This window comes from Triticum urartu, chromosome 4, assembly GCF_003073215.2.
Source record: "Triticum urartu cultivar G1812 chromosome 4, Tu2.1, whole genome shotgun sequence".
NCBI classification, from domain to species: domain Eukaryota; kingdom Viridiplantae; phylum Streptophyta; class Magnoliopsida; order Poales; family Poaceae; genus Triticum; species Triticum urartu.
Window position 1 is genome coordinate 118,216,723 of NC_053025.1, and position 27,030 is coordinate 118,243,752.

At 47.9% G+C, this 27,030-nt stretch overlaps 1 protein-coding gene across 1 annotated transcript in view; it reads right to left on the reverse strand.

Moving 5' to 3' along the window:
• LOC125554649 (protein DETOXIFICATION 44, chloroplastic-like) overlaps positions 1 to 4,518 on the reverse strand; it is a 7,532-nt gene extending 3,014 nt beyond the window's left edge. Inside the window, exons 1-2 of the mRNA XM_048718140.1 lie at positions 4,358 to 4,518; positions 3,213 to 3,382 (exon numbers count right to left, since the gene is read on the reverse strand). Coding sequence (XP_048574097.1) covers positions 3,213 to 3,382; positions 4,358 to 4,518 — 331 coding nt within the window. The remainder of the gene's footprint in view (positions 1 to 3,212; positions 3,383 to 4,357) is intronic.
• Between the last annotated feature and the right edge of the window lie 22,512 nt (positions 4,519 to 27,030).

Consider the following 27,030-nt stretch of genomic DNA (forward strand, 5'->3'; position numbering starts at 1 on the left):
CCTCTTCGCCCCCCCCCCCCGGAGGGCTAATGGGCCTTGTTGGGCCATAAGGGAAAGATAGAGGGGCCGGCCTAGGGCAGGCAGCGCGCCCCCTTCCCCCTGTCCGAATTGGACTAGGAGAAGGGGGCGGCGCCCCCCTTTCCTTCTCTTTCTCTCCCTGCCTTTCCTCCTCCTAGTAGGAGTAGAAAGGAAGGAATCCTACTCCAACTAGGAGGAGGGTTCCTCCTTCTAGGCGCGCCAACAAGGGCCGGCCGGCCTCCCCCTTGCTCCTTTATATACAGGGGCAGGGGGCACCTCTAGACACACAAGTTGATCACAAAGATCTCTCCCGGCCGTGTGCGGTGCCCCCTCCACCATAATCCACCTCGGTCATACTATAGCGGTGTTTAGGCGAAGCCCTATTGCATAACTTCATCAACATCGTCACCACGCCGTCGTGCTGACAAAACTCTTCCCCGAGCTCTACTGGATCATGAGTTCGTGGGACGTCACTGAGCTGAACGTGTGCTGAACGCGGAGGTGCCGTACGTTCGGTACTGAGGATCGGTCGATCGTGAAGACATACGACTACATCAACCGTGTTTTCATAACGCTTCTGCTTAACGGTCTACGAGGGTATGTGGACAACACTCTCCCCTCTCGTTGCTATGCATCACCATGATCATGTGTGTGCATAGGAAAATTTTGAAATTACTACGTTCCCCAACACGAAGAAGTCCCTTGTACGTTGCTCGGAGAGTCGCAAGTTGGCGGTGAGGTTGTCGATGCGTTCACTCATTGCTTGTTGCTCTTGATGCAAAGCACATTGTGCACCAAAGAGGTGGCTCTTGGTCACGTAGGAGTTCATATCGCCGTCATGCTCAAGGAAGAGTGGGTTGGTAGAAGTACTTGGCCTATCCATCATTCCAAGAGAAAAATGTGAGTGGTAGAAAGAGAAGAATTAATACCAAATTTACCTTGACCGAAGTTGAAAGTGGATCAATGATCACTCCAATGTGGACAAGGAAATAGCACAATTGGTACTAATTCTTGTCGGTTTCTCACACCTACACAAGTAAAAGCTTATGGTGGAGCTTGGTTAGGATGGTGGCACAATATTTGATGCAATTGTAAGTGAGCTTCAAATAATGTTGGAAAATATTCGCAAGATTGCAATGCAACAAGTAGACCAAGCAATAGAAGGTACACGGAAACACACACGCAAAAAGATAAGCGGGGTCATGCAACCAAGGGTGAGCCAAAATGTGGAATCCACAAAAATGCTCTTGTTGCACAACAGTAGAGAGACGCTAGCACGATTGCACAATAGGCGGATACAAAGACTTGTGCACAACCTACGAAGCAAAAATGCAACGACTTCTATCCCAAGTATGCTCTATGCAAGGTATTTCTATGATATCATCCAAGATGATCTAATATGACAATCTTAATGTTGTATGATGCTATGGTTCTTTCTTAAAAGCTCTTTGCTTATCTTTCCCTTTTGCTAACAAGCTTGTTTGGCTCTTTGTTGTTTGAGCTCTTTTCTCATGCAAACTTCACAAACTAAGATAACAATTGTGTATGCGATGACAACTTTGTGACACAAGAGATGATACCAATATATGCACCAATGATGTATGTATGCTATAGGAAATATGGTCACTAATGTGCACAAGTCTCGTTGCCGGCAATACTCAAAGGCTAGTCTCGATGGGTAAGTGATGCAAAGGAGAAAGGCTATGATGGCTATCAAAGTAATGGCAAGAGTGATATGTCCAATACCAAGATGAGGTTACCGTTCTTGCTTACGGTATGGTGTCAAAATGGTGGCACAAATACCAAGATGTAGTCAAGGTGGTCGTTGTTGATGACGTGTCCGTGAAGAAGATGAGCGGCGGTGATGCTGATGTCGAACCGTACCTAGATAGCCGAAACACAAAAGGACACGGAACCACAACTCAAATTCTCAAAGCTCGAAATGACAAAAAGCGTCGGAGTACGGAACGGGTAAGCAATGGTGGTGGTATGTGAAAGTGGTGATGGTGTATAGATGGTAGGAGTGCGTATGCGGAAATGTGGGGCGGTGGAGTTGACTAAACTGGAAAAAAAAATCAGTTTTGCCAGTGATCGTCGGACGTCCGGGCGGGGCCGGTCGTCCGGTCGTCGGACGTCCAGTGGGGGTCGGACGTTCGGTGCCTGGGCGATTTTCGGGCACGGGAAGAACAACACGTGTACAAGGTGGAGAGTTCGAAATTCATCGAATCCAGGCGATTTCGTGGATGGAAAGGGTGGAGACAAGGGGGAAAAGGTAGATCCACTCAAGGCAAAGCAAATCCACGGATCAAATCCAACAAAATTTCAACACAACAACAAATCACAAAAAAAATTGGGGCTATTTTTGTGGGGAATTTTCGAATTAGGGACGAAATCAACAAAAACTAGGCTAGAAACACAACGGGGAGGCTCCAAAATCGTGATCAACGTGGCTCTAGATACTAAGATGATGTAGGGTAGAACCCTAATTAGCCGATATTTCACGAAAGGAGTGGACCCCGCGAAGAACACGAGGAGGGAAACAAGAGAAAACACGAGGGAAACACGAGAGAAACACTAAACCAACAAGAAATAGTCACACATGTGCTAGATCCTTGAGTAGATAAGAGAACACATGATCCGCGGAAAACTAAGGACGATACAAAGGTAGCCGGTCTTCTCCATGAGGAGGTCTTGAGGTTCTTCCTGTAAAGGGGTCTTGAATCCGCTTGGGGGATCTTCTCCGAGGAGGTGCTATCTCCGAGGAGAAGGTAACCAAGTGGATGAGCAAAGCTCTCACACAAAATATGAGCTAAGCCTTTGCTAACTCTACCTAGGAGGAGGGAGAGGTCTATTTATAGTCTTAGTGTAAAAGAGGGGCGAAGTGGAGGGATACATGGCCTTCGGCCCGAAACTAGACGCGGCCAGGGTCCGGACGTCCATGAGGCGTCGGTCGTCCGGAGGCTCGCGAGTGGCCGGACGTCCGTAGATCTCCGAATGTCCATGATTTAGGTTCTGTGGCCACGGCATCGGACGTCCGTAGGCGTCCGGTCGCCGGTCGTCCGGTCTTCCTCGGATTTCCATAGATTCGGCTCGGGTATATGTGTGCCGGTCGTCCGGAGGCGCTCGGTCGTCCAGAGCCTAGGAGGTGTCGGACGTCCGGTCCAGGTCGGACGTCCGGCCACTGTAGTATGCACTGGCCTGGTATCCCTTGGCTGGTGTGGCCCTCAGGGGCCGGACGTCCGGGATGGGCCGGTCGTCCGGAGCCTGTAGCTTCTTCCGCATCTCTTCTTCTTGTCCAATGAACTTGGCGTCCTCACCGTCTTTTTCATTGAGTGTAGTTGCTTCGTGGCTTTCCTCCAAGCACCTGATCACACATAGGGTTTCCGCTTGAGGTAGTAGCCAATTCTCATGCATGGAAAGTGGTAATTCGGAGAGGAGTGAGTTCACCTTATCTTCGATAGCCTTTGCTCGGGCTCTTGTCATTGGTCCAAGTGGTGTCGTAGGAGATGTAGGTGGGTCTATGGGGATGACCTTGGGATGCTCCGCATCACAGCCTCCCAGCGCATCTCCAAGCAGTTTGCTCGGGAGGTGAATGCGGCCCTCCCCAGGCTCGAGGCCACACGCCCGCTCAGGTCGTCCAAGTGCACCATCACCTTCAGCTCGTCTGACCAGCTCAAGTGCGTGGCAACTACTAGCGCTCTCCCAATGCTCTACTCGCCCGTCATCCGCAACGTCCTTGTCACCAAGACTCTCATCAATGGCGGTGCGGGACTCAATGTTCTTTCCATTGAGACGTTCGACCGCCTCCAAGTGCCATATGATCAGCTCCAGCCCACCAAGCCCTTCTCACGGGTGACCGACGGCTCCACCACCCTGATAGGGCAGATCCGCCTCCTTGTGCAACAACTACTGCACCGAGCTCATTGACTTCGACGTCGCTCACATCCGCCTGCCGTACAATGCCATCCTTGGGTATCCGGCCCTAGCCAAGTTCATGGTGGTGACCCACCACAGCTACAACGTCCTCAAGATGCCAGGGAGCCACGGCATCATCACGGTCGCCTGCGAGGAGAAGGACGCGGTGTGTTCCCTTGAGCGCGCCTACCAGGCTGCGGCGGTTGAAGACCCAGACAACGAAGGCGCCATCTACCCTCCTAAGGCAGTCCCTAAGAAGAAGAAGCAGCTACTCTGCCAGGGGCCTCAAGAGAGCGGTGTCTCCAGCGGCACCACCTCAGGACCAGCGCCCATGGATGGGGCGCCTCCCTCTCTCGCATAGGAAGGCGCGCCCAGCGCCCTCCTCAGGCTAGGCTCGGGGGCTCTCTTTTGGAGGGTCTCTGACCTAGACAATGTCACGAGGGAGGCGCTCGAGCACCATGTGGAGGCATGCTTCACCGCACGCTTCCCCGCGAGGGTGCTAGGCACAAGGTGCCAGGCGCTCAGGAGTTCATCACCAAGATGACTGAGGAGCTTCAAGAGGTAAGAGCCATGCGCGGTGACCATCGCCTACCACCTGGCGCGGCTCCTTGTCCTGGCGAGGACAACTAGCTATGCGTATGCGTCAACATCCCCGGGCTCAACAGAGCCGCAGCTCAACAGTGCTTGTGGCCTTCGCACGCTGGTCGGTGTGAGGGCCCAACTCACAGCTATGTTCGCATGCCCTTTGGCTTGCCGAACATGGCTATCGCCTTCCAGTGTCGCCTGCGAAGCATTCTGGCCGCTCAGGAGGCCAAGTACCACGCGGTCCTGGCAGAGGCAGCGACGGTTCTTCGCGAACTGCCTGAGCCTCCAAAGCCTCCCGAGGTTCAAGGCCAAGGCGGCTCGTGAGGAGCAACCTCTTTAGGGCGCATCTTCAGCTACTTCAACATCTCTCCAGCAACGGCACCAGGTGACATTTTCCAGTTTATTCAGTTGGGGCACCCCTCGGGCTGCATCATCCTCATGTCGCATGGGCCTGTCCCTGCGGCGCCTATCCTTTTTACATCTTTAGTTTACCTTGTTGGGGGCGCCCCTCGGACTGCACCATCCCCAAGTCGCATGGCTCCATCCCTGCGGCGTGTACCGTTCTTGCATCTATCTGGACTAGCTATACCTCCTTCCAGGAGTTACTTTAAGATAATTATATGCCTGTCCGATACTTCGATACCATGAATGTCATACGCCCTTGCAAACCCACCCACGACCGCCTCATGATTAAGGACTGGCACGACATTTGTGCTCGGGTCCGTCCCTGCAACATCGCTAAACCCAAGAGGCTGAGCTCTGGCTCACGGGCCAGCTCTCGTGTACATCACCTCCCATGGCCCTTGGTGCCTTGTTCTCGCATGAGCTAATCGCGGGTGGACGAGCCAAGGCGCACGACCCAGTGCCTCACCACCATCGGAGCCACACGCCGGTTGCCTTTCTTCAGGATTTTCGCATGAGAAGACTGGGCATGATGTATGTGCTCGGGTCCGTCCCTGCAGCATCGATAAACCCAATGACTGAGCTTTGTCTGGCGGGCCGGCCCCATTCATGTCACCTCCTAGGGTCGTTGGTGTCTGGCCTTCTCATGTGATCACGTAAGTAGATTCATTCAGCGTAGGTTGCCTAACCATCTCGTAGGGCCACCACAGCTATCAAGAATCAAATTCAGGCGCAACCCGCGAGGTAGGGCCTCGTGAGTCCCGCGCTGGCTCACGAGTGCCCATACACACCTCGTCTAGCCCTGTCGTTGTCGGTGCAACAGACCCCGGGTATGTTGCCCAACTATGCACAGGCACAAGATCAAGATTGAAGCACCAGCTCAAGATAGGGATTGAAGGCCCAAGAAATTTGAAGAACCAGTATGCAACCAAGGAGGACCAAGAACGGATCGGAGAATAATATATCTACGAGGAAAGAGCCTCCCTCGCCGGGCAGGCGAGCCCGACAAGGGGCCAGGCCACCACCTGAAGCAAGCAACCAAGACTCCCCGGCAGCGCCTACCAGGGCTTGCGGGGCCTGAACCACCTCGCCAACCATGCAAGTACGACCCACGTCGTCAATCAGTGTGGTGTCAAGCCGCAAGGTGATTAAGTGGTAGCATTTGCCACATGGCGGCCATCTCCTACAGAAGAAAACCACAGGTGACACCCGTCCAGCAACGTGTCAAGAGAACAGATGCGGAGCTGGCAAGATAAGCCCGGTTGGCCTTGCCGGGTAGCTAGTGATGTGACACTGAGCAGTGCATTTAATGCACCCTGCCAGCCTGCAGAGTTCGGTATGATAGCACTATTTTCTATCATATCAGTGGGTAATGACTGTTTTGCCACTGTGGTGACCCCTTAATCTATAGAAGGAGGCCCATGGAAATCGTAGGAGGGGGTTAGAAGGTTGGAAACTTGACAAAACCCAAGCCACCATACGCTTGTGGTCACTGTAGCCCTAAGACAGGCCTTGCCGGGCAAGTGTACTACGCACCACCACATTCATTTCCACCATCAGTCCACCAAAGCAGGAGTAGGGTCTTACGCTTCGCGGCAGCCCGAACCTGGGTAAATTGCTTGTGTGCTCTTTGCCGTGCTGCCGCGCACTGGTCTGCTCTTTGTGCAACGCGATGTCCCCCGCCGAACCAGCAAGGGGCCGCCCGGTCCCATAGGTGGCTGCGGATATCCCGTGACATCTTTGGCGTGCTAGGTAGGCGGCTCGCTTGTGCAAACCTGAAAGCGTGCATAGCACTTCATCTTCATCGCCATCGTCATCTTCGACGACGCCATCGACCATGGCGCCCAAGAAGAAGAAGTCCAGCCCTTCGGCCCAGCCATCCACCTCGAAGGCTCCCCCGCCCGCGGCCTCGGATGCCGCGGGGGATGCGGGGGCAAGTGAGGACGTGAGCGCTGCTGGGGCGTGGCAAGAGCAGGTGGCGCCGTCGCCACTCCCCCTGTGGTAGGCACGGGGGCTGGAGGCGTCGGAGGATAACACCTTCAGCAGCGTTTCGACGGTCAAGCTCCGCAAGGTATGGACAGGAGGGTGACTCCGCTTACATCCCTTTCTCCCACCGACGGGCGCAGCCACAGCAACGGTGCTTGGTCCGGATGAGCCGTCGTCCTCTGGCCGTCCCTACCACGGGGGGGGGGCGTCACGATGCTTGTGTCTCCTCCTGGGCGAGCCGACCCAACCATTGCACCCGACGGAGTCGAGGATCCTCGAGTGCCATCACCGCGCGACCCCGCTGCCCAGGTGGCCGCCCCACCACAGCGCGGGCGCGCCACCACCGCCGCCGCCGGGGGCACCGTCAGGAGCCAAGAGATGGTGCGGTCGAGGTCATCAACTTCCATGCCAAGCACAGCCACGGAGGCTATGGCGTGGGCCCAACTGCTACTAAGGTTCCCGCCAACACCCGAGCAAATGGATGAATGACATGCCACCATCCAGAGTCTGCTCGGTTTCGCTGAGGCTGGGGGCTCGCGGCGCGCTGACCCGCCACAACCTCCCCAAGTGACGACGAATGCTCGTACTGCTGGCCCAATGGAGGGGGTTGTCCCTACCGCGCAGTCCCCACCACGGCAACAGGTGAGGGAGTCCTGGACTAAGGGGTCCTCGGGTGTCCGGCCTATTATCCGTGGGCCGGACTGATGGGCTGTGAAGACGCTAAGGCCGAAGAATGTACATGTGTCCGGATTGGACTCTCCTTGGTGTGGAAGGCAAGCTTGGCGACTGACTATGAAGATTCCTTCTTATGTAACCGACTCTATATAACCCTAGATCCCCCCCTGGTGTCCATATAAACCGGAGGGGTTAGTCCGGAAAGGATATACGCATTACCATAGTCATACAGGATAGACTTCTAGGGTTTAGCCATTATGATATCGTGGTAGATCAACTCTTGTAATACTCATATTCATCAAGATCAATCAAGAAGGAAGTAGGGTATTACCTCCATAGAGAGGGCCCGAACCTGGGTAAACATCGTGTTCCCCGTCTCCTGTTACCATCGATCCTAGACGCACAGTTCGGGACCCCCTACCCGAGATCTGCCGGTTTTGACACCGACAATGGTGCTTTCATTGAGAGTTCCACTGTGCCGTCAACGAAAGGTTCGATGTCCCCTTCAATCGTCCATAGTGACGTCGTCCAAGGAGAAACCTTCCTTCCCGGACAGGTTTTCGTGTTCCGCGGCTTCGTACTGCGGGCCAACTCGCTTGGCCATCTGGAGCAGATCGATAGCTACGCCCCTGGCCACCAGGTCAGATTCGGAAGCTTGAACTACGTCGCGGATATCCATGGAGACTTGATCTTCAATGGATTTGAGACCGCAGCGATCGCTCCCCCTCGCCCCGATGAACATGACTTAAATCTGTAATCGGATCACATCCAGGAGATGGTCCCTGTTGCTGCAACGGCCTTAGAACCGGAGCAGATCATGCCATCCGGGGCCATTGAGTCTGCAGCATTGGAGCCTCACACGGACTCGGCACCGCGCAATATTTGCGTCAATGGAACTCTGGACTCGTCTCCGGCTATAAGTCCCAGACCGGGTACGCCTGCGGACACCGAGCTGAATCGGTTATCGATTTTCGAATTTAGCGCCGCAGACATCTTCCAGCACTCACCTTTGGGTGATGTGCTAAACTCTTTAAAGAACTTGTCCTTGGAGATGGACTCACAGCCGAGCTATGTTCAGTTCGAGCCAGAGGCTGATGATGGGAAATTTCGCTTCCCACCTGCCACCCACTTCATAGCCACTGTCGATGACTTAACCGACGTGCTTGATTACGGCTCCGAAGACATCGACGGTATGGACGACGATGCTGACCAGGAGCAAGGCCAAGACCCACCATTTACTGGACGTTGGACGGCCACCTCTTCATACGATGTGTACATGGTCGACACACCTAAAAAAGCCAGCGACGATGACAAAGGAGATCAAGTTGTGAATATACCTTCTGATACACAGTCCAAGCGTCGGCGCCCTAAATGCCGCTCTAAGCCTCGTCACTCAAAAGATGACGACACTGGCACCAGAGAAAATAGTACTCCGAGCGACGCCGAAAACAATGAAGACCCTGTCGGGGCTGCATCCGAACAGGAGGAACAAGACAACGGGCAAGATAACCCTGATAAATAGACCATGACCAGTGATCCAGATGATGATAGTTATCGTCCAGTCTCCGAGGATGATGAGAGCCTCGGCAATGAGGACTTCATCGTGCCTGAGGCACCCCTCGAGCAGGAGCGCTTCAAGCGCCAGCTAATAGCCACTGCAAGAAGCCTGAAGAAGAAGCAGCAGCAGCTCCAAGCTGATCAAGACCTGCTCATTGACAGCTGGACTGATGTCCTGGAAGCCAAAGAATACGGCCTCGAGCGCCCAGCCAAGAGTTACCCAAAGCGTAGACTACTACCTTAGTTCGATGAGGAAGCACCAGATCCCATACCTCACTCACGCAATGCAGACCGACCACCACGTGGTCGGGATAGTGCGGCGGACCGACCGCCCCGCGGTCGGGATAAAACGGCAACTCAGGCTGAACAACAGCCCGCCCCACCGCCTCGCAAAAAAAGGGACAAAACAGCTCGGGACCATACATACAGCCTTCGGTGGGATCTGGACAGTAGAGAAGGACACACCAGATCAATCTACGGATCGCGAGGACGCTTCCCGACTTAGGATGACAGCTACCTATTCGGACGTGACAAACCTAGTCACACCTGGGCCAATAACCACAGACGGACTTCATCGGAGGTGCGCCGGGACGTGGCCTGATATATAGGCGCCACACACCCTCTCTGCTTCACATATGAGGTGCTGGACCACGAATTCCCCGAGGGGTTCAAGCCCATCAATATTGAATCATACGACGGAACAACCGATCCCGCAGTATGGATTGAGGACTTTATTCTCCACATCCACATGGCTCGTGGAGACGACCTCCACGCCATCAAATGCCTCCCACTAAAGCTCAAAGGGCCAGCTCGACACTGGCTAAATAGCCTGCCTGAAAATTCCATCGGCAGCTGGGAGGACTTGGAAGAAGCCTTCCTTGACAACTTCCAAGGTACATATGTCCGGCCACCCGATGCCGATGACTTAAGCCACATAGTTCAACAACCTGTAGAATCAGCAAGAAAATTCTGGACTAGGTTCCCAACCAAAAAGATACAGATCGTTGACTGTCCGGATGCCGAAGCCCTAGCGGCCTTTAAGCATAGCATCCGTGACGAATGGCTCGCCCGCCACCTCGGCCAAGAAAAGCCGAGGTCCATGGCAGCCCTCACGGCACTTATGACCCGCTTTTGCGCGGGAGAGGATAGTTGGCTGGCTCGCAGTACAAACACAACCAATGAAGCAGGCCCCTCTGAGGCCAAAAACTGCACCAGCAAGCTCCGGCGCAACAGACACAAATGCCGAAGCAATGGCGATAACACCGATGACACTACAGTTCATGCCGGATTTAGTGGCTCCAAGTCCGGCCAGCGAAAGAAGCCCTATAAAAGGAACGACGGAGGACCATCCATCTTGGACCACATACTCGATCATTTGTGCCAGATACATGGCACCCCAGACAAACCGGCCAACCATACTAACAGAGATTGCCGGCTCTTTAAGCAAGCCAGCAAGGTAAATAGCGGAAACAAGGAAGGGGAATCGTAGAGCGAGGACGAAGACGAGGACCCCCGGCAGCCGAACACTGGGGGGCAGAAGAAATTCCCGCCTCAAGTCAAAACGGTGAACATGATATATGCTACACACATCCCCAAAAGGGAGCGCAAGCGCGCACTCAAGGACGTTTATGCGGTAGAGCCAGTCGCCCCAAACATCAACCCATGGTTTTCATTCTCGATCACCTTTGATCGTCGTGATCATCCAACTAGCATCCATCATGGCGGTTCGGCCGCATTGGTACTCAACCCAATCATCGACGGATTTCACATGACACGAGTCCTAATGGACGGTGGTAGCAGCCTCAACCTACTCTATCAGGATACAGTACGCAAAATGGGCATTAATCCCTCACGAATCAAGCCCACGATAACTACCTTTAAAGGAGTTATACCAGGCATAGAGGCCCGTTGTAGGGGCCCGATCACGCTGGAGGTGGTCTTCGGTTCCCTGGATAACTTCCGAAGCGAAGAGCTAATCTTCGATATTGTCCCCTTCCGGAGCGGCTACCACGCACTGCTCGGACGAACCACGTTTGCTAGATTCAATGTGATGCCACATTATGCTTATCTCAAGCTCAAGATGCCCGATCCACGCGGCGTCATTACAGTAAATGGAAACACGGAACGTTCCCTCCGCACAGAGGAGCATACCGCAGCCCTAGCAGCAGAAGTACAGAGCGGCCTTCTCAAGCGGCACCATAATCCAGCCACCGAGCCCCTGGACACCGTTAATAAGGTATGTACTACATTGCAATAGGGCATCTCGGTTCGTCAAGAGCTGAATTAGTAAATTCGGCCTCCGTCCCAGCCCCGATGAGGAAATGGCATCCATACCGCGCGTACATAACTACGCACTCAAAACCCCATGGGTACTGACGGAGGCATAACTCGTTCGCGATCCACAGTATGGCTTGACGGACCATGGGATTCGCACGCCTTTATTTTTCCTTTTTATTATGGGTTTTTTCTCTTTTCGAGGTCAATGCGGATGACCCGTTTGCAGAACACACCAAGGAGGCAAGGAGCTCTGGCATACAAGGGAATCCCCAGGTGGTCTCTATTAAACGACTGCAATACTTGTTTTACATACACGCACGCAGCTCGCCCTTGGTTGCGGCATGTTAAATAGCTTTACTAGCTTATCGCATTACTTGCACAAAGTACGCCTCGACGTACTAATTACATCACAATGGTGAATAAATGGTGGCGTTAGCTTATTACTTAATTTTCCTGTTTCCTCACCTTTATATATATTACTTATTGCACACGTACACCATGGTACGTATTACTGCGCCAGGGGCTTCATCACACCCCGCATTACGGCAATAAAAGTCCGAACACTTTTCCAGTATAGTTCGGCACCCCGAACCTATAGCATTATATGCATCGGCTCCGAATCATGTCTTCGGTCAATAGTTGGGTTGCCCGGCTCCTGTGCTTACTACCTTACGTTCCGCTATATCGGCTAGGGTAGTAAAGGGAGAACTACTGCGATTGTGTCCCGGTTCTTTCGGACGAGCACCTCAGTAGAGAAAGCCGAAAACTGACTGTCATGATGCGGCGAGAGCTGGTCAGCTGTTCGAGAGGTTCCAAATCATTAGAGATTTTTTTTCCGCTTCTTGCGAAGAATCGGTTCCTCCGATTAGGCGTGTACAACGCCCCTAGTTCGGCCTTCCGAATACCAGGGGCTTCGCCAACTTTCTTAATTGTCAAACTCCTATGGCTAAGTGAGGGCGGTAAAGGCCGCATAGTCCGATTGCCTTGTTCGTTGCGCTAAACACCTCCTTTAAGGACCAGAATGTGGAGTAAAGAGTGTTTAGATTTATCCCGAACACCCTCGTACTATCTACATGGGGGCAGAAGACAACGACTGGTCAACCCTCAGGTTTCATAAATGGTCGCACAGGAGGTAAAATGTAAATCGCAAGCATTATAATACATAACATCATTGTTCCATATTACATGACAGGATAATACAAATGTTCTCATGGGAATATGACATCCTTCGAACATTGCTCCGCCACAAGGCGGGACCCCTCCAGGACGCCATCAAAATAGAGCTCGGGTCGACAATGATCCTTGCCCTCCGGCGGCCCATCGGTCATCAGCTTCTTGGCATCCAGCTTTGCGCAATGCGTCTTGACACGGGAAAATGCCATACGTGCACCTTCAATACAGACCGACCGCCTCACGGCTTCGAGCCGCGGACAGGCACTTACAAGCCGCTTAACAAGTCTGAAATAGCTGCTAGGTATAGGCTCGGCAGGCCATAGCCGGACTGTCAGGTCCTCCTGGCTAGCTCTGTCAACCTGTGCAGCTCGACCAACTGCTTTAGCTGGTCGCTAAAGGGCAACAGATGTTCGGGTCCAAGATATTGGGACCAGAATAGCTTCTCCATAGACATCCCTTCTTCGGCTCTATAATGCTTGGCAGCATCTGATATACTACGCGGCAGATCCGTAAACGCCCCTAGAAAACCCAAATTAGGATAAGTACAAGGAACGTTTCTTCTACATACTTGCTTTGCATGGTGAAAGAATTACCCGCCGCAATCTCCTTGGCCGCCTGAATTTCCTGGAGGACGTTCTGGGCTTCGGCTCGTGCATCCTGTGCGCTCTGGCAGGCCTTTGCCAGTTCGGACTCTTGCGCCTTACAATCGCGCTCCAAGGACTCAAATCTCTCGATCGCGCCCTGGAGTTGTTGCTGCGCCTCGCCAACCTGGGCCTCGTGCTTCTCGCGCGCAGCACGTTCTTTGGCCGCTTTGTCCTCGGCCTCAGCTAACGCCTTCTTGAGGGCTGTCACCTCGGTCGTGGCCGCTAATAAAGTTTATGACACCTCAGTCCGGATGCACTACTCATTTTTTCTTAAAACATACCCATAGGTTACTCCATACCTTGGCTATGCTCCAGCTGCTTCTTCACGAGGCCGAGCTCTTCCTCGGCCCGCTCTAGTTTCTACTTCAGTCCGGAGACCTCCGCAGCATGAGCGGTGGCAGCCTGCATCGATACCTGCTTATTCACACAGACAACCTATGTTACACTCCTGCGATATTTCTTATCGATCCTCTGTTCGGCTTTTTCTTTCCAAACACCAAACAGAGCATCAGGGGCTACTGTCTATACTGTGATATTCTTCCTACAAACGCATTACTTACCTCAAAGCCGATAGAAGGCTAGTGCAGGCTTCGGTCAGTCCGCTTTTTACGAACTGGACCTTCACTATTACCATGCCCATAAGGGCGCGGTGTTCATCCACAATAGAGGCGCCTCGTAGCGCCTCCAGCAGATTATCCAGTGCCTCTGGCTGGATAGAGGTCACCGACGGAACAGGCACATTCCCTCCTTTTGGAGAATGTCATTCGCTGGACTCCGGAGCTGCATAGATCTCCGGAATGGTATCCGGCTCAGGTCCGAAGGGAACTCGGCCCCCGTCACCAGTCCCCATAGGGGCTTTTTCCCCCATGTGTCCAGTGACTGAGGAATCGTCCTGGGGCGCCACCCCGACGATCTCCGGAAGCCCCCCCCCTAGTCGGGGAAGGTATTTTGCGACACAGATAAACCATAAGTATAGGGGATCGCAACAGTTTTCGAGGGTAGAGTATTCAACCCAAATTTATTGATTCGACACAAGGGGAGCCAAAGAATATTCTCAAGTATTAGCAACTAAGTTGTCAATTCAACCACACCTGGAAACTTAATATCTGCAGCAAAGTATTTAGTAGCAAAGTAATATGATAGTAGTGGTAACGGTAGCAAAAGTAATGTTGTTGGTATTCTGTAGTGATTGTAACAATAGCAACGGAAAAGTAAATAAGCGAAGAATAATATATGGAAAGCTCGTAGGCAATGGATCGGTGATAGAGAATTATGCCGGATGTGGTTCATCATGTAACAGTCATAACCTAGGGTGACACAGACCTAGATCCAATTCATCAATGTAATGTAGGCATGTATTCCGAATATAGTCATACGTGCTTATGGAAAAGAACTTGCATGACATCTTTTGTCCTACCCTCATGTGGCAGCGGGGTCCTAGCGGAAACTAAGGGATATTAAGGCCTCCTTTTAATAGAGTACCGGACCAGAGCATTAACACATAGTGAATACATGAACTCCTCAAACTACGGTCATCACCGGGAGTGGTCCCGATTATTGTCACTTTGGGGTTGCCGGGTCATAACACATAGTAGGTGACTATAGACTTGCAAGATAGGATCAAGAACTCACATATATTCATGAAAACATAATAGGTTCAGATCTGAAATCATGGCACTCGGGCCCTAGTGACAAGCATTAAGCATAGCAAATTCATAGCAACATCAATCTCAGAACATAGTGGATACTAGGGATCAAACCCTAACAAAACTAACTCGATTACATGATAAATCTCATCCAACCCATCACCGTCCAGCAAGCCTACGATGGAATTACTCACGCACGGCGGTGAGCATCATGAAATTGGTGATGGAGGATGGTTGATGATGACAACGGCGACGGATTCCCCTTTCCGGAGCCCCGAACGGACTCCAGATCAGCCCTCTCGAGAGGTTTTAGGGCTTGACGGCGGCTCCGTATCTTAAAATGCGATGAATCCTTGTCCTTTATTTTTTCTCCCCGAAAGTTAATATATAGAGTTGGATTTGAGGTCGGAGGATCTCTAGGGGGCCCACAAGGTAGGGGGGCGCGCCCCCCACCCTCGTGGCTAGGGTGTGGGCCCCCTGGCCTTGATCTTTTGCCAGTATTTTTTATTATTTCCAAAAATACGCTCCGTAAAGTTTCAGGTCATTCCGAGAACTTTTGTTTCTGCACATAAATAACACCATGGCAATTCTGCTGAAAACAGCGTCAGTCCGGGTTAGTTCCATTCAAATCATGCAAGTTAGAGTCCAAAACAAGGGCAAAAGTGTTTGGAAAAGTAGATACGACGTAGACATATCAACTCCCCCAAGCTTAAACCTTTGCTTGTCCTCAAGCAATTCAGTTGACAAACTGAAAGTGATAAAGAAAGACTTTTACAAACTCTGTTTGCTCTTGTTATTGTAAATATGTAAAGCCAGCATTCAAGTTTTCAGCAAAGATTATGAACTAACCATATTCACAATAACGCTTAGGTCTCATGTGTACTCATATCAATGGCATAATCAACTAGCGAGCAATAATAATAAATCTCGGGTGACAACACTTTCTCAAAACAATCATAATATGATATGACAAGATGGTATCTCGCTAGCCCTTTCTGAGACCGCAAAACATAAATGCAGAGCACCTTTAAAGATCAAGGACTGACTAGACATTGTAATTCATGGTAAAAGATATCCAGTCAAGTCATACTCAATGTAAACTAACAGTAATGAATGCAAATGACAGAGGTGCTCTCCAACTGGTGCTTTTTAATAAGAGGAGGATGACTCAACATGAAAGTAAATAGATAGGCCTTTTGCAGAGGGAAGCAGGGATTTGTAGAGGTGCCAGAGCTCAGTTTTGAAATAGAGGTGAATAATATTTTGAGCGGTATACTTTCATTGTCAACATAACAACCAAGAGATGGTGATATCTTCCATGCTACACATTATAGGTGGTTTCCAAACAGAATGGTAAAGTTTATACTCCCCCTCCACCAACAAGCATCAATCCATGGCTTGCTCGAAACAACGAGTGCCTCCAACTAACAAGAGTCCCAGGGGTAGTTTTGTTTGCAATTATTTTGATTTGATTTGCATAAAGCATGGGACTGGGCATCCCGGTGACCAGCCATTTTCTCGTGAGTGAGGAGCGGAGTCCACTCCTCTTGAGAATAACCCGCCTAACATGGAAGATATGGACAGCCCTAGTTGATACATGAGCTATTCGAGCATACAAAACAGAATGTTTATTTGTAGGTTTAGAGTTTGGCACATACAAATTTACTTGGAACGGAAGGTAGATACCGTATATAGGTAGGTATTGTGGACTCATATGGCATAACTTTGGGGTTTATGGGATTGGATGCACAAGCAGTATTCCCGCTTAGTATAGGTGAAGGCTAGAAAAAGACTGAGAAGCGACCAGCTAGAGAGCGACAACCGTCATGAACATGCATTAAAATTAATCAACACTGAATGCAAGCATGAGTAAGATATAATGCACCATGAACATAAATATCGTAGAGGCTATGTTGATTTTGTTTCAACTACATGCGTGAACATGTGCCAAGTCAAGCCACTCAAATCGTTCAAAAGAGGATACCACCCTATCATACCACATCACAAACATGTTCATTCATAATGGGCTGAATCAGGAATGATGAACCATTATAAGCTCCTAGCTAATTAAGCATGGCATAAGCAACTATAATCTCTAATTGTCATTGCAAACATGTTCATTCATAATGGGCGGAATCAGGAACGATGAACTAATCATATTTACAAAAAAAGAGGCCGAGTTCATACCAGCTTCTCTCATCTCAATCAGTCAATCATATATCATCATAATTGCCTTTCACTTGCACGACCGAACGATGTGGATAATAATAGTGCACGTGCATTGGACTAAGCTGGAATCTGCAAGAATTCAATAAACAGGAGAAGACAAGGCAATATGGGCTCTTTTGTTAGATCAACAATAATGCATATAAGAGCCACTTCAACAATTTAATCATGATCTTCTCCTATCGACCCCCAACGAAGAGAAAAGAAATAAAACTATTTACACGGGAAATCTCCCAACAAGCAAAAGAAGAACAGGAAATCTTTTTGGGTTTTCTTTTTAATTACTACTACAAGCATGGAAAGTAAACTAATTAAAAACTACAACTATTTTTTTGGGTTTTCCTTAAGGTTTATTAAATACACAAGAAGAAGGCATAAAAAGGAAATAAAGTAGCATGGATATTACAATGAAAAAGTATGAGCACCGACATCTAGCAATGAGTGTGTGAACATGAATGTAATGTCAGTGAGAGATACGTACTCCCCCAAGCTTAGGCTTTTGGCCTAAGTTTGTCTAATGCCACGGATGGCCTGGCGGATATCCAAAGTTGTAGTTGGGGTCGTACTGAGATGCGACAGTCATTGCATCGTGGGCTGTAGCTTGGAGGCAAGCTATCTCAGCTCTCCTCTTATACTCTTCTGCCTCCTCTCTGGTTATAAAATATCTCCCTTTTGCCTCCTCACAAAGGAACTAGTGAGATAGTGGTACTGACGGCATTTTTCTTCCTCAATGCTCACAAGATCAGCGTTACGCAAATATGCGTTAAATTCTTCCTGCATTCCCACTCGATCCATGAAGTCCTCTGAAGGACATTCACAAGGCCGCACTGGAGCATTCCTTGGTGGTTCATCATCAGCATCACGCATTGCAAGCCTGGGTCCTTGCTTCCTTGAAGAACCACCTTGCTACATTTTCCTAAGCATATTTATCCCTCAAGGAACAATCCCCCAAACAAGTTTTGTGAGAGGTGCTTTGAGCAAGGAAATCAAAATTGGCAGCAAAATGAGCTTGGACTCGGGTTTGAGCTGGATAATGGTGTTTGTGGGAGGAACCAGGAGTGTGTGGGTGCAGGAATAAGTGGAGGAGGGCCACCGTGGGCCCACGTGGCAGGGGCGCACCCAGGGGGTAGGGCACGCCCTCCACCCTCGTGGCCAGGTGGATGCCCCCCTGCTGTGTTCTCAGTGCCAAATATTCTCAAATATTCTAGAAAAAATCATATTTAAATTTCAGGGCAATTGGAGAACTTTTGTTTTCGGGGTATTTTATATTTCACGGATAATTCAGATAATAGACAGAAAATACTATTTTTATTTTATTGAATATAAATAATAGAAAGTAAAAGGAGGGTACAGAGAGTTGTGTTTTCTAAATTCATCCATCTCATGATCATCAAAAGGACTCCATTAACAAGGTTGATCAAGTCTTGTTAACAAACTCATTCTGAATAACATGGAACCGGAGAATTTTTGAATAATACTAGGTTACCTCAACGGGGATATTCCCATCCCCAACAATAAGAATATCATATTTCTTCTTGACAGTAGGAAGAGGAAATTCAAAACCTCCAAAAATAATCGATGGAATTTTTCCAATAGAATTGATATTGTGGACTTGAGGTTGTTTCCTCGGAAAGTGTACCGTATGCTCATTACCATTAACATGAAAAGTGACATTGCCCTTGTTGCAATCAATAACAGCCCCTGCATTATTCAAAAAGGGTCTTCTAAGAATAATAGACATACTATCATCCTCGGGAATATCAAGAATAACAAAGTCCGTTAAAATAGTAACGTTTGCAACCACAACAGGCACATCCTCACAAATACCGACAGGTATATAGCAATTGATTTATCAGCCATTTGCAAAGATATTTCAGTAGGTGTCAACTTATTCAAATCAAGTCTACGATATAGAGAGAGAGGCATAACACTAACACCGGCTCCAAGGTCACATAAAGCAGTTTTAACATAGTTTCTTTTAATGGAGCATGGTATAGTGGGTACTCATGGATCTCCAAGTTTCTTTGGTATTCCACCCTTAAAAGTATAATTAGCAAGCATGGTGGAAATTTCAGCTTCCGGTATCTTTCTTTTATTAGTAACAATTTCTTTCATATACTTAGCATAAGGATTCATTTTGAGCATATCAGTTAATCGCATACGCAAAAAGATAGGTCTAATCATTTCAGCAAAGCGCTCAAAATCCTCATCATCCTTTTTCTTGGATGGATTGGGAGGAAAAGGCATGGGTTTCTGAACCCATGGTTCTCTTTCTTTACCGTATTTCTTAGCAACAAAGTCTTTCTTATCATAACGTTGATTCTTTGATTGTGGGTTATCAAGATCAACAGCAAGTTCAATTTCTATATCATTATCATTAATAGGTTGCAACATGAACATCATCATTAACATTATCACTAGTTTCAGGTTCATTACCAGATTGTGTTTTAGCGTCAGAAATAGAAATATCATTTGGATTCTCAGGTGTTTCAGTAATAGGTTCACTAGAAGCATGCAAAGTCCTGTCATTCTTCTTTTTCTTCCTTTTAGAAGGACTAGGTGCATCTATATTATTTCTCTGAGAATCTTCCTCAATTCTCTTTGGGTGGCCTACAGGATACAAGGGTTCCTGAGTCATTTTACCAGTTCTAGTAGCCACTCTAACATCAAAATCATTATTCTTACTATTCAATTCATTGAGCAAATCATTTTGAGCTTTAAGTACTTGTTCTACTTGAGTGGTAACCATAGAAGCATGTTTACTAATAAGTTTAAGTTCACCTTTGACATTAGCCATATAATCACCCAAGTGTTCAAGCATATCAGCACTGCGTTTTAATTCTCTACCAAAATAAGCATTGAAGTCTTCTTGCTTAACCATAAACTTATTGAACGCATCTAAGCATGGGCTAGCAAACTTAGTAAATGGGATTTCAGCTTTATCATATCTATAGAGAGAATTTACCTTTACTACCTGTGTCGAGTTATCAAGACCATGTATTTCTTCAATAGGAGATGGATTAAAATTATGCATTTCTTCGACAGGCGGTAAATTAAGACCATGTGTTTCTTCAATAGGAGGTAAATTCTTAACATCTTCAGCTTTAATACCCTTTTCTTTCATGGATTTCTTTGCCTCTTGCATATCTTCAGGACTGAGAAATAGAACACCTCTTTTCTTCGGAGTTGGTTTAGGAATAGGCTCAGGAGTTGGCTCAAGAAGTATCCAATTATTTTCATTTGTCGACATATTATTCAATAGAATTTTAGCTTCATCCGGTGTTCTTTCCCTGAAAACAGAACCAGCACAACTATCCAGGTAATCTATGGAAGCGTCGGTTAGTCCATTATAAAAGATATCAAGTATTTCATTTTTCTTAAGAGGATGATCAGGCAAAGCATTAAGTAATTGGAGAAGCCTCCCAAAAGCTTGTGGGAGACTCTCTTTTTCAATTTGCACAAAATTATATATATCCCTTAAGGCAGCTTGTTTCTTATGAGCAGAGAAGTAATAAATCATATCCTGGGGACTACGCACACAACCAGGATCAAGAGAATTAAACCATATCTTAGCATCACCCTTTAATGAGAACGAAAATATTTTAAGGATATAAAAGTAGCGAGTTCTCTCATCATTAGTGAACAGGGTGGCTATATCATTTAATTTAGTAAGATATGCCACAACAGTTTCAGATTCATAGCCATAAAAAGGATCAGATTCAACCAAAGTAATTATCTCAGGATCAATAGAGAATTCATAATCTTTATCAGTAACACAGATAGGTGAACTAGCAAAAGCAGGGTCAGGTTTCATTCTAGCATTAAGGGATTGCTGCTTCCATTTAGCTAATAACCTCTTTAGATCATATCTATCATTGCAAGCTAAAATAGCTCTAGTAGCTTCTTCATCCATAACATAACCCTTAGGAACAACAGGCAATTCATATTTATTAGGGGGAGAGTCTTCATCATCACTTTCATCAATATTATCAGTTTCAATAATTTCATTCTCTCTAACCCTAGCAAATTGTTCATCAAGAAATTCACCAAGTGGCACAGTAGTATCAAGCATAGAAGTAGTTTCATCATAAGTATCATGCATAGCAGAAGTGGCATCATCAATAACATGCGACATATCAAAATGAATAGCAAAAGCAGGTTTAGGTGTCGCAAGCTTACTCAAAATAGAAGGTGAATCAAGTGCAGAGCTAGATGGCAGTTCCTTACCTCCCCTCGTAGTTGAGGGATAAATCTTGGTTCTTGGATCTTTCAAGTTCTTCATAATGATAAGCAGATATAAATCCCAAGTGACTCAAATAATAGAGCTATGCTCCCCGGCAACGGCGCCAGAAAATAGTCTTGATAACCCACAAGTATAGGGGATCGCAACAGTTTTCGAGGGTAGAGTATTCAACCCAAATTTATTGATTTGACACAAGGGGAGCCAAAGAATATTCTCACGTATTAGCAGCTGAGTTGTCAATTCAACCACACCTGGAAACTTAATATCTGCAGCAAAGTATTTAGTAGCAACGTAATATGATAGTAGTGGTAACGATAGCAAAAGATAATGATAGCAAAAGTAATGTTGTTGGTATTTTGTAGTGATTGTAACAATAGCAACAGAAAAGTAAATAAGCGAAGAACAATATATGGAAAGCTCATAGGCAACGGATCAGTGATAGAGAATTATGCCGGATGTGGTTCATCATGTAACATTCATAACCTAGGGTGACACAGAACTAGCTCCAATTCATTAATGTAATGTAGGCATGTATCCGAATATAGTCATATGTGCTTATGAAAAAGAACTTGCATGACATCTTTTGTCCTACCCTCCCGTGGCAGCGGGGTCCTAGCAGAAACTAAGGGATATTAAGGCCTCCTTTTAATAGAGTACCGGACCAAAGCATTAACACATAGTGAATACGTGAACTCCTCAAACTACGGTCATCACCGGGAGTGGTCCCGATTATTGTCACTTCGGGGTTGCCGGATCATAACACATAGTAGGTGACTATAGACTTGCAAGATAGGATCAAGAACTCACATATATTCATGAAAACATAATAGGTTCAGATCTGAAATCATGGCACTCGGGCCCTAGTGACAAGCATTAAGCATAGCAAAGTCATAGCAACATCAATCTCAGAACATAGTGGATACTAGGGATCAAACCCTACCAAAACTAACTCGATTACATGATAAATCTCATCCAACCCATCACCGTCCAGCAAGCCTACGATGGAATTACTCACGCACGACGGTGAGCATCATGAAATTGGTGATGGAGGATGGTTGATGATGACGACGACGACGAATTCCCCTCTCCGGAGCCCTGAACGGACTCCAGATCAGCCCTCTCGAGAGGTTTTAGGGCTTGGCGGCAGCTCCGTATCATAAAACGCGATGAATCCTTCTCCTTTATTTTTTCTCCCCGAAAGTGAATATATAGAGTTGGAGTTGAGGTCGGAGGAGCTCCAGGGGGGCCACGAGGTAGGGGGCGCTCCCCTCACCCTCGTGGCTAGGGTGTGGGCCCCCTGGCCTTGATCTTTTGCCAGTATTTTTTATTATTTCCAAAAATACGCTCCGTAAAGTTTCAGGTCATTCCGAGAACTTTTGTTTCTGCACATAAATAACACCATGGCAATTCTGCTGAAAACAGCGTCAGTCCGGGTTAGTTCCATTCAAATCATGCAAGTTAGAGTCCAAAACAAGGGCAAAAGTGTTTGGAAAAGTAGATACGATGGAGACGTATCAGACACCAACTCGTCGTCACCCTTGGGAGAGACGGAGTGAGCAGGTGGCGGAGACATGCTAGCCATCTCCTTTGAGTCTAGAGACCCCTCTGTCGAGGATCGCGAGGACCCATTGCGTGCTGGACTGCAATAACAAGGTTTAAGGTATATCAATATTACAAACCGGGAAGGCCAGATGTTTTCGGATTCTGGTACTTACGAGGCAGCCCGAGGCTTGGTCCGGTGAGGTCACTCCGGACTGCTATCAACATCCCACATGGATTTATCCACGAGGGAGCCTCTAACCCTCTTAGGCGCTTTCGTCTCTGGATTTGTGGGGGTCGCTCTCTTCTTCCTCCCCACTTCAGGTGGGGAGTCGCTTTCTTCTTCCTCTTCGTTGTCATCGTTAGCGGACGAAGAGGAAGTCTCGTCTTCGGACATCATGTCCGGAGCACCTTTTTAGCGAGGGCCCTTCTTGGCCCCTTTGGCCGCTTTCTTGGTCGTCTTCTCTGGCACCTCATAAGTGTTGGAAATATGCCCTAGAGGCAATAATAAAATGGTTATTATTGTATTTCCTTGTTCATGATAATTGTCTATTGTTCATGCTATAATTGTATTAACTGGAAACTGTAATACATGTGTGAATACATAGACCACAACATGTCCCTAGTAAGCCTCTATTTGACTAGCTCGTTGATCAATAGATGGTTATGGTTTGCTGACCGTGGACATTGGATGTCATTGATAACGGGATCACATCATTAGGATAATGATGTGATGGGCAAGACCCAATCCTAAGCATAGCCCAAGATCGTGTAGTTCGTTTGCTAAGAGCTTTTCTAATGTCAAGTATCATTTCCTTAGACCATGAGATTGTGCAACTCCCGGATACCGTAGGAATGCTTTGGGTGTACCAAACGTCACAACGTAACTGGGTGGCTATAAAGGTGCATCACAGGTATCTCCGAAAGTGTCTGTTGGGTTGGCACGAATCGAGACTGGGATTTTTCACTCCGTATGACGGAGAGGTATCTCTAGGCCCACTCGGTAATGCATCATCATAATGAGCTCAATGTGACTAAGGAGTTGGTCACGAGATCATGCGTTATGGAACGAGTAAAGATACTTGATGGTAACGAGATTGAATGAGGTACGGAGATACCACGATCGAATCTCGGGCAAGTAACATACCGATAGACAAAGGGAATTGTATACGGGATTGATTGAATCCCTGACATCGTGGTTCATCCGATGAGATCATCGTGGAACATGTGGGAGCCAATATGGGTATCTAGATCCCGCTATTGGTTATTGACCAGAGAGATGTCTCGGTCATGTCTGCATGGTTCCCGAACCCGTAGGGTCTACACACTTAAGGTTCGGTGACGCTAGAGTTTGTTATGGGAAATAGTATGTGGTTACCGAAGGTTGTTTGGAGTCCCGGATGAGATCCCGGACGTGACGAGGAGTTCCGGAATGGTCCGGAGGTGAAGATCGATATATTGGACGAAGGGTATTAGAGTCCAGAATTGTTCTGGGGGTACCGGGTGACGACCAGCGTGTCCGAAAGGGGTTTCGGAGGCCCCGGCAAGCGTTGGGGGGCCTTATGGGCCAAGGGGAGGGGGAACATCAGCCCACTAAGGGGCTGAGCTCCCCTCCCACCCCATCTCACATAACTTGGAGAGGTGTGGGCGCCTCACCTAGGGCAGCCACCCCTCCCGGCTTGGGGGGCAAGTTTCCTAGGAGTGGGGGCGCCCAAACCCATCTAGGGTTTTCCCTGTGACCGCCACCCCTCCCCTAGGGAACCCTAGGGCGCCTCCTCCACCCCCTCTCCTCTTGATGGATCAAGAATGAGGAGACGTCCCCGGTCTGTACGTGTGTTGAACGCGGAGGCACCGTCTGTTCGGCACTAGATCGGATCTTCCGCGATTTGAATCGCCGCGAGTACGACTCCATCAACCGCATTCTTGTAACGCTTTCGCTTAGCGATCTTCAAGGGTATGAAGATGCACTCCCTCTTTCTCGTTGCTAGCATCTCCTAGATTGATCTTGGTGACACGTAGGAAAATTTTAAATTTCTGCTACGATCCCCAAAAGTGGCATCATGAGCTAGGTCTATGTGTAGATTCTATGCACGAGTAGAACACAAAGCAGTTGTGGGCGATGATTTGTTCAATTTGCTTACCGTTACTAGTCTTATCTTGATCCGGTGGCATTGTGGGATAAAGCGGCCTGGACCGACCTTACACGTACGCTTACGTGAGACTGGTTCCACCGACTGACATGCACTTGATGCATAAGGTGGCTGGCGGGTGTCTGTCTCTCCCACTTTAGTCGGATTGGATTCGATGAAAAGGGTCCTTATGAAGGGTAAATAGCAATTGGCATATCACCATTGTGGTTTTGCGTAGGTAAGAAACATTCTTGCTAGAAACCCATAGCAGCCACGTAAAACATGCAACAACAATTAGAGGATGTCTAACTTGTTTTTGCAGGGTATGCTATGTGATGTGATATGGCCAAAAGGATGTGATGAATGATATATGTGATGTATGAGATTGATCATGTTCTTGTAATAGGAATCACGACTTGCATGTTGATGAGTATGACAACCGGCAGGAGCCATAGGAGTTGTCTTAATTTATTTATGACATGCGTGTCAATGGAAACGCCATGTAATTACTTTACTTTATTGCTAACCGTTAGCCATAGTAGTAGAAGTAATAGTTGGCGAGGCAACTTCATGAAGACACGATGATGGAGATCATGGTGTCATGCTGGTGACGATGGTGTTCATGCCGCGCCTCGAAGATGGAGATCAAAAGGCGCAAGATGATATTGGCCATATCATGTCACTTTATGATTTTCATGTGATGTTTGTCATGTTTACATCTTATTTCTTAGAATGACGGTAGCATAAATAAGATGATCTCTCACTAAAATTTCAAGAAAGTGTTCCCCCTAACTGTGCACCGTTGCAAAGGTTTGTTGTTTCGAAGCACCACGTGATGATCGGGTGTGATAGACTCTAACGTTCGCATACAACGGGTGTAAGCCAGATTTACACATGCGAAACACTTAGGTTGAGTTGACGAGCCTAGCATGTATAGGCATGGCCTCGGAACACAAGAGACCGAAAGGTCGAACATGAGTCATATAGTAGATATGATCAACATGAAGATGTTCACCAATGATGACTAGTCCGTCTCACATGATGATCGGACACGGCCTAGTTGACTCGGATCATGTATCACTTAGATGACTAGAGGGATGTCTATCTAAGTGGGAGTTCATTAAATAATCAGATGAACTTAATTATCATGAACATAGTCAAAAGGTATTTGCAAATTATGTCATAGCTTACACTTTAGTTCTACTGTTTAAGATATGTTCCTAGAGAAAATTTAGTTGAAAGTTGATAGTAGAAATTATGCGGACTGGGTCCGTCAACTAAGGATTATCCTCATTGCTGCGCAGAAGGCTTATGTCCTTAATGCACCGCTCGGTGTGTTGAACCTCGAGCGTTGTCTGTAGATGTTGGGAAACATCTGACATACGCGTTTTGATGACTACATGATAGTTCAGTGCATAATGCTAATAGTTTAGAAGTGTGGCACCAAAGACGTTTTTGAAACGTCGCAGAACAAATGAGATGTTCCAAAGACTGAAATTGGGATTTCAGACTAGTGCCCACGTCAAGAGGTATGAGACCTCTGACAAGTTTCTTAAGCTGGCAAACTAAGGGGAGCTCAGTCATTGAGCATGTGCTCAGATTGTCTGAGTACTGCAATTGCTTGAATTGAGTGGGAGTTAATCTTCCAGATGAGATAGTGATGGTTCTCCATAGTCACTGCCACCAAGCTATTAGAGCTTCGTAATGAACTATAACATATCAGGGACAGACATGATGATCCTTGATAAACTCGCGATGTTTGACACCACGAAAGTAGAAATCAAGTAGGAGCATCAATTGTTGATGGTTAAACCACTAGTTTCAAGAAGGGCAAGGGAAAGAAGGGATACTTCATGAAACGGCAAATCAGTTGCTGCTCTAGTGAAGAAACCCAAGGTTGAACCCAAACCCGAGACTAAGTGCTTCTGTAATGAGGGGAATGGTCACTGAAGTAGAACTACCCTAGATACTTGGTAGATGAGAAGGCTGGCAAGGTCGACAGAGGTATTTTGAAT